General features: G+C 40.5%; 1 protein-coding gene across 1 annotated transcript in view; it reads right to left on the reverse strand.

Annotated features, from left to right (window-relative positions):
* The window catches only part of LOC106535544 (far upstream element-binding protein 2), a gene marked incomplete at its 5' end in the record, with an annotated part of 14,855 nt that extends 8,137 nt beyond the window's left edge, over positions 1–6,718 (reverse strand). The window contains 6 exon segments of the mRNA XM_014032582.1: positions 1,528–1,818; positions 1,915–2,039; positions 5,880–5,982; positions 6,095–6,214; positions 6,316–6,414; positions 6,568–6,718. Of these exon segments, the coding sequence (XP_013888036.1) occupies positions 1,528–1,818; positions 1,915–2,039; positions 5,880–5,982; positions 6,095–6,214; positions 6,316–6,414; positions 6,568–6,718 (889 nt within the window).
* Positions 6,719–7,843: the final 1,125 nt, after the last annotated feature.

Consider the following 7,843-nt stretch of genomic DNA (forward strand, 5'->3'; position numbering starts at 1 on the left):
TCAAAGCAGTTTGGATTGAAAAACAAACAATAAAAGAAAACAATTGATTATTAAATTAGTCATCGATTATTTTGATAATCGATTAGTTGTCGATTAATCGTAGCAGCCCTACTTACAGCTCCCTGCCAACGTGAAAAAAAAGTCTAACATTGATTCAACGTGTTGGAAAAATATGCGTGGTTCAAAATGGTATGTCCCAATAAACAGGAATCAGCAGGATTTCTTCTTTAAAACTTTATTTTCAGTCCTCTGACTCCAATCAGCTTCATTCAGCGCTCAGCAGCACAGGCCTCAGCGTACAACCTTGGGCTGAGTCAAAACAAACACGGGAGCTCTGCTCTGAGCAGACACTGACAACTTCTACTCTCTATAATAATGAATTGAGCTTATAATGTATCTTCCTTCCTGGTTACACCCTTGGAGGTGCTACCTTTTACGTCAAGACTTCAGAATGTCACTCATTTTGTTTAGGCTAAAAGAAAGAACACATGATAACACACACCAACTCTTAATCTGTTATAACCTTACAGACTGAAATGATCAGAAAGTATAAAATACAAAACTGAATCTAATATTCAATTAATCAGTTACTAAATTCCTTCAGTTGAGTGAAAACTATGGTTCCAGCTATCATTGTTGTTTATAATATGCTTCATTATGACAGAGTGCTGCGGGTGGACAGAGCGAGAAATTAAAATACTTTTAGCACCAGCAGCATCTTCAGCCTGTTCACACTTGGTCGGAAACAGGAGAGACTAATCGGTAAACTCTCTCCACATCTTTTCACCCTAAATAAAATGTTTTATGCCAGTTCCATACGTGGTTCTGATTCTGACACGTCTGATGTTTTTCAAAGCGACCTGAGTCTGACGCTCGTGTTACATTAAGCGTCCGCTTCCTGAGGTGGAGCTGAGCAGATGATCCATGAAATCATCATAATCACACCAACCTTGTGCGGTTTAAACCTTGAAACTCCATGTTGTCAGCTACAGAACAGAAGTCCAGTTGTTTTGTTTTTGTTCTTTTATATATTCCCATCTTTCTGAACTGTAATTTCCCATTGGGATTGATCATTCATGTGATGACAGAAAATCCACAGCAACAGATACACTGTCAGCGTCAGACCTTATCAATTTCAGTCTGAGAGACTTTCCTCGTATTCTTCTTCAGATGTTTCTGTCTGAGCAGTGCTTTCTCCACTCTCTGTGACTGGTTCATATCTGTACAGCTGGATGGTTTTTATCTTTAGTTTCATAGTGAACTCTGATTAATTATCATAGACGGACATGTCAGATTGTTTGACATCTGTGATGACACATAGCAACAACTGTTTACCTTAGAAACTAAAATTGTGATTTTGGGCTCTGCTCCGTAGCCACATTTAGCAGGTGGAAAATCATATATTTTTTGTATTTTACATTACAGTTGTGAATAATTTAAACCACAATTTAAAATAAAACATTGTATGACTGCAAAATACATTATTCCCCTTCATTTGGCCTTAAAGCTCGTGTCACAGAAACATACCTCAATCTTCTCTTCTATGAGCTGCTTTGCATGATCAATTTGCTGTGGGGACCCCCTGATGATGAACAGCTTGAAGTTTGGGTCACCGTTGGGCGGCGGCTGACGAGATATCTCAACAAACGCCCCGGTTTGTTGGTTGATAGCCTTGACGTTCTCTCCCCCTCTGCCGATGACCAGCCCACATTTGTGGGCAGGAATGGTGAAGGACATCTCTCCTCCTGGAGGGCCCCAGCTGCCCTGGCCTCCACCCCGACCTCGACCTCCAGGCGGCATCCCTGCACCCGGGGGTCCCTGTGAAAGAAAACGCCACGTTCCAGAAGTAAAGTTGTTTCACCTTCAACGAGATCAAATTGTTAAAGTTAAATTTAGTGGTTGAGTGTCTCTTACTCCTTGTCCACCTTCCTCTCGGGCACGAATGCTCTGCAGCAGGTCAGTGATAATTGAAGCAGCATGCTGACACTGGTCTGGGGGTCCCATAATATGGGCAATCTTTTCAGGAGTTGTGCCATCATCTATGATGCATTACAAACAAAAAATAAAATGAAATTATTGATGAACTACAAAATGTTTAAGCTCCAAGGGGTTTACTTGATGTTTTTGCTCAAAATACCATGCTGAAATGTAACTGAGTGTATCTCAGCATTTACAAACTCTACTTAAATAATCTTGGTATCAAAATAAAGCTAACACTTGGGAGATTTCATCAGAAGTGTAAATATTAAAACAGGTGCTGTGCTTTTAGAGATACTGAGGATGGAACATAAGTTTTTAATTATTTTTACTCTCACCTGAATATATATTTTTTTCATTAGACAGTAAATAACCTGTTTAAAACCATGAAGAAGCTAAAAACTCTTGGAAACCATAAATCCACGTGTGAACATCACCTGTGCAAAGATTCATGCTGCTACAATGAACTAAAGCGAAGTTACAGAGGTTTTGGTAAAGAAATAATTTCTCATTTTGTCATTCTGCACAGGACAGACCATGTTGGTATCGTTAATAAATGTTAATAAATCTGAAGTTTTTACATCCAAAAGTTAGTTTTTTCTTACCTGCCTTAAAAGACTTGTTTTTGACTGTTTGTTCTTTTGAAAAATTATCCAAAATTTATTTGTCACCATTTATATGATATAAAAATAATGATAAATTATATTTGACTTCAGTTGGACCATATTCACTCAAAATCAAGTGAAAAAAAAAACTTAACACACTTTACAAAATATTTAGCTATCTGCTTAGACTTGCTTTAAAAAAATAATGTCAAAAATCTTTCCTTTACAGATTTACTTGAATGTATTTACAGATTTGCAATGACGCTAGGGCTGCAACTAACGATTATTTTAAAAATCGATTAATCTGTTGATTATTTTTTCGATTAATCGGCCAAATCATTAAAACGCTTAATCTTCACTTTCAACTTCACCCATGTAGGGTTTTTTTGGGGCACAGTTGTGTTATAAGAGCAACAATATTACATTTCTATTTGCCATAACCACCTGGGCCCCAAATTTTATTGTACATCTTAGACATTCACTCGTAACATTTTCATGAAATTCACATATAGGAACTTAAGGTGGGCACTCATGGCTATAGGTGGCCGGATGGCACCACTCTRGCCTCCTGTGCCTGTGCACACCCCTCAAGGTTTGCATATAGACACTTAGGGTTTTGGGTTAGAGTAGTGGTGGAGGGGAAACTGGCACCACACCGACCACTGCCTCTTCTTTCCCTTTTTAATTACTCTATAGAACACGCACCAACAGTACATCTGGGGGTGGGGATGTGGGTGTCAGGGTCTTTATTCCCATCCCGTTCCCTGACTGCCATTTGGGGAGGGGGTCCTGAAAAAGGCCCCTCCCTCTGCGACGGGGGGCTGGCCGGGCGTCCTGGTGCAGCCCGGGCCGGGCCTTGGCTATCTGCTCCTCTCCACCTCAGAATGATTGGGTCTACCTCCTGGGTTCGGGTGTGTGCTGCCTCCAATAGGGGGTCGGTGCATGTCCTGGACCTGGGGGGTATAGAGTGTGTATCGGGGGTATGAGTGGAATGTGGCGTCCCTGTATGTCTTTGATTGAGTGGGGGTGAGGATGAGGGTGGGATGGTGCGATTGTGTATGGGTATTTGTCAGGCTGTGGTCTGGGCTGCCCCTCCTGCTGGTTTATCTGGGGGCCTGCTGCTACTCGGCCCCCCGGTGAGGTGTGCGGCTGGCCGCCGGCGTGCTGGGGGTTCCCGGGGTCTGGGGCTGGGCGCTGGGGTGCCTGGCCTGGTGACTGCCTGCTGGGGCTTGGGGCCTCTGGACCTGTCGGGCTTTGGCCTGGAGGGGGTGCGCCCTGGGGGCCCGGACCTCTGTGCCCTTTCCTGGATCTGCTCTGGTATGGCGGGTGCAAGTGGGGCCCATGAGTTTGTCGCTGCTGGCCCCGGGGGCTGTGCGTGTGGTCGCTGGGGGGACTCACCCAGTTCTCCCCTACGGTCTGATCTGGGGGGTGGTTGGGCGGATATTCCCATGTGGGTGCCCCTTGGGGCTCTGCGCTCGCAATCCCTCTTGGGCCCTTGGGCTCTGGTCTTCCCTATGTCTGCCTCGTGTCTTGGGGGTTGGGTCTCGGTCCTCCACAGTCACTATTAAATATTCCATTGGAGAAATCTTGTATATACACGCATGTTCATAACTGCTCACAGACAGGTGTTCTGATCTGGGGGGTTCTGACTGGTCACTGAGTGTGTATATATGTCTGTGTGTATATACGGACAATATTTATGAATGTAGGCATGTATGTATGTATATCTTTATATATGTATGGGTATGTGTATATTTTATATGCCCTCCATTTATTTATCCATTTATTTTTCAGGTGAGCAGACAGATGTTGGGTGTGTGGTCCTGTGTTTTGTTGGTGTATATTTAATATACTTCTAATCGCTATTTCAATCTTTCTAATTACTTCTCTCTGTCTCTATTTTCTCTTAACTTATAAAAAAAAAGTCACTGATGATGAAGAAATAAATAAACTAATATTTGGTTTCGTTTTCTACTGAAGTGACAAAAAAACCGCTTAATTACATGAATATGAGTAGATATAAATTAAGTTAACTCCTGCAAGTTATTGATAATGAAATAATCTGAAGTTGATTTATCTTATAGATTGATTAACAATTAATAAGCAGCCATTTTTTAAAAAATCTTGAGTTTTCTCTTGAATCAAGAGGATCTTCCCATAAAATGAAGGATTTTTTTATAATCTCCTGAATTAAAAAACAGAAGCACATAATTCATATTTTAACAATTTATTTTGCCAGCTGTATTAAATACTGACTGAAAAAAAAGTGTATTTCTCCTACATGAAACATAACAGAAATTTAATAGGTTGCTGAATGAGGAAAATAGATTAAAATAATAAAATATGATTTTTAGATGTAAAACTATTATTACTTTATTCTAATTAGAATTTATTTACATTTAACATTTTTTTTCTCTAATTCTTTACTTTTTGTTTCATTTCTTGTTGGTTCTGTTTGACTAAAACATTGTTTGACCCTAGGGCTGCCACAAACGATTATTTTTATAATTGATTAATCACTGATTATTTTTTTCGATTAGTCGACTAATCAGATCATACGTTAATTGAATATAAAACATACAGCTTCTCGTGCCAGAATGCAGCTGCTATTATATAACCATCGTTAGATTTTAGCTATATGCTAACTAAAAATAATTGCTGTGGAAGTTAAGTTCTGCTCTGCAGATATTGCACAGGTTTCTCTTTCATTTTCTTAAAATGATCCCACACTTTGAGCTCTGTTGTCAGGTAGCCATGATACCAGAGCCTGTCTGTATAATGTCTTGTGAAGTCCACGGCCTACCCCAGTTACCACTACTGTGCATGTGTGTCAAGGACAGAAAGGCAGATGTGGCAGTGGAAGGTGTCAAAGCAGTTTGGAAAGAAAAACAAAGTAAAGAACAAAAAAAAAAAAAGAAGAAAACGATTAATCGATTATTAAATTAGTCATCGATTATTTTAATAATCGATTAGTCATCGATTAATCGTTGCAGCCCTAAATGATGCCATTTTGTACAGTTTGTTTACTTTCTGATTCAATTGCTTGTCGTTTAAACTTTGTTTGGTGAATGTAAAAATAGTTTCCATGAGTTTTTAGCCAAGATTCTTAGCTTTCTATTGACACCAAACATGTCCAGGTTCAACTGACAGATCTGAAGTTAAAAGAAATAAAAAACAGAAAAAAAAGCTTGCCCCCAGTACCGGGGGCATGGGGCTCAAGAGGTTAAAATAAACATTCAATGCCTTCATCGACCATTAACACCAAGATGATGCATCTCCAGTTTGTAAGCAGGTTACCTGGTTTAAACTGGATCTTCACTCCAGCATCACTCTGGATCTTCTTTATCATCTCCCCACTGCGACCAATCACAACCCCCACAGACTGCCGGGGCACAGCTATCTGTAAAATTATAGACAAGTGGATGATTCTCAACCTTTGTCAAGTTCACTAACCAGCTGTAACTGTGCTGCTCACACTGAGGGAAAACAAAACAAAAAACAACTTTACTAACCTCAATGCCACCACCGCCTCCTCCTCCTCCTCCTCCCATCCTCGAGCCGTACTCGTTCCTGTCTCCAAAGCCGGCGTGATCCCTTTCTCGAAGGATCTCATTAACCATGTCCTTTGCTTGCTACAAAAATAACACAACAGAAAATTACACAGGATATTACACAGGATAATAATAATACAGGATATTTCACACTTCACTGACACTAAGCAATTCAACGGTACCTGCACTTTGTAGGGGTCCCCGATGATGCGTAAGGGTTTGTCTATGTTGGACGGCTGTGACGGGTCTTGAATAAGAATCATTTTAACCCCAGCCCGCTCCTAGGAATTTCAGAAAGAGAGATGTTAAAACACAGCAGGCTAACCTCTGCATGTTACACGGATCATCGTCTTCCCTACAGGAGAGCTGAACAGGCAGGTAGTCTCGTAATTCTCTTTCTAATCCTTGAACAGCACGAAACAAACAAGTCTCACCTGCAGCTGTTTGATTGTTTCTCCTCCCTTGCCAATAATAAGACCAGCCTTTCCAGCAGGGATGATAATTTCTTGCATAGAACCCGACTGCCCGTTGCTTGGCCCCTCATGACCCCTGGACACGATGTCATCGATGAGGGCTTTGGCTCGCCTGGAAGCAAATTCAAATGACAAAAAAGTGATACAGTTGAGGAGAACACAGAAAACTTTAATTAATTTAAAAACTGTACTTTTGAGTTTAAACAAAAGTTCATAATTTAATTGACCATCGATAATCTGAACTTTGGCTGCGCTGGCCTTGGGGACTGGATTCTTCGGACCCCCTTAAAACTCACTCACTCCTCTGGCTTAAACTTGCTCTATGCAGAGGTTTTTTCGTAAACACCATAGTGTGTCACAGTGTTGATATAATAGGATGTTTTTGCTTTTTTCCTCATTTTCCCTTGTGTGTTTTTTTTGTCTAAAGGTAGCGCAACTATGTTTGCTGCATGACCCGTCTTAACTGCCCCCCACCTTCCCTGAATGTACAGCACCTTGTGAATTTATTTCTGTGAAAAGCGCTATATAAATAAAACTTTAATTACTTACTTATTTAAATAAATTACAAGTTAAAAAGGGCATGGACATTTCTCTTTTTTGTATTGAAAAAATATCGAACCGTGAGACTAAAGTATTGAGTGGAACTGTATTGTGAATTTTCTGTATTGTTGGACCTCTAATATATATGCACACACACACATATAAATACATACAAAAAAACTGAAAAACTAAACCAAACAGAATCAAAAACTGTAATCCAACCCAGCTAACACTTGTCACCTGGGAGGTATTGGCAGCCTAGTTTCTGTATTTAGTCTTCAGTGCACTCATTTAAATTCAAATCCCCTTGATAAAAACAAACAATTTATTCAGACATGTTGTGTTTTAGGGTGTATTCAGACCAGGAAAGTCCTTTGGTCCAATTGTTTGGTCCGGACTAAAAATGGACTTTTTTTTTCGTTTGGTGCGGTTTGCATCACTTTGTGCTTTTTTGCAAACGAACTATAACTTGTAAACAAAGCCACGAGTGTGACGATCATTGCTCCCATTGGACAAAAAAAGGACGGGGGCGGGACTGAGCCACAGACCCAGAAGAAAACAAGGAAGTCCTGCATGCTGCGGTTCTGATGCGCACATTTATGCTGTTAGTTCAACTGTAATAGCATTTAAAATGTCAGAAGCGGCTAATTTAACGGTCTATGATGATATTCTGATTTTGGAGCGGCATCAGTAAATG

The sequence above is a fragment of the Austrofundulus limnaeus genome, unplaced genomic scaffold, assembly GCF_001266775.1.
Source record: "Austrofundulus limnaeus strain Quisiro unplaced genomic scaffold, Austrofundulus_limnaeus-1.0 Scaffold1487, whole genome shotgun sequence".
Classification (NCBI taxonomy): domain Eukaryota; kingdom Metazoa; phylum Chordata; class Actinopteri; order Cyprinodontiformes; family Rivulidae; genus Austrofundulus; species Austrofundulus limnaeus.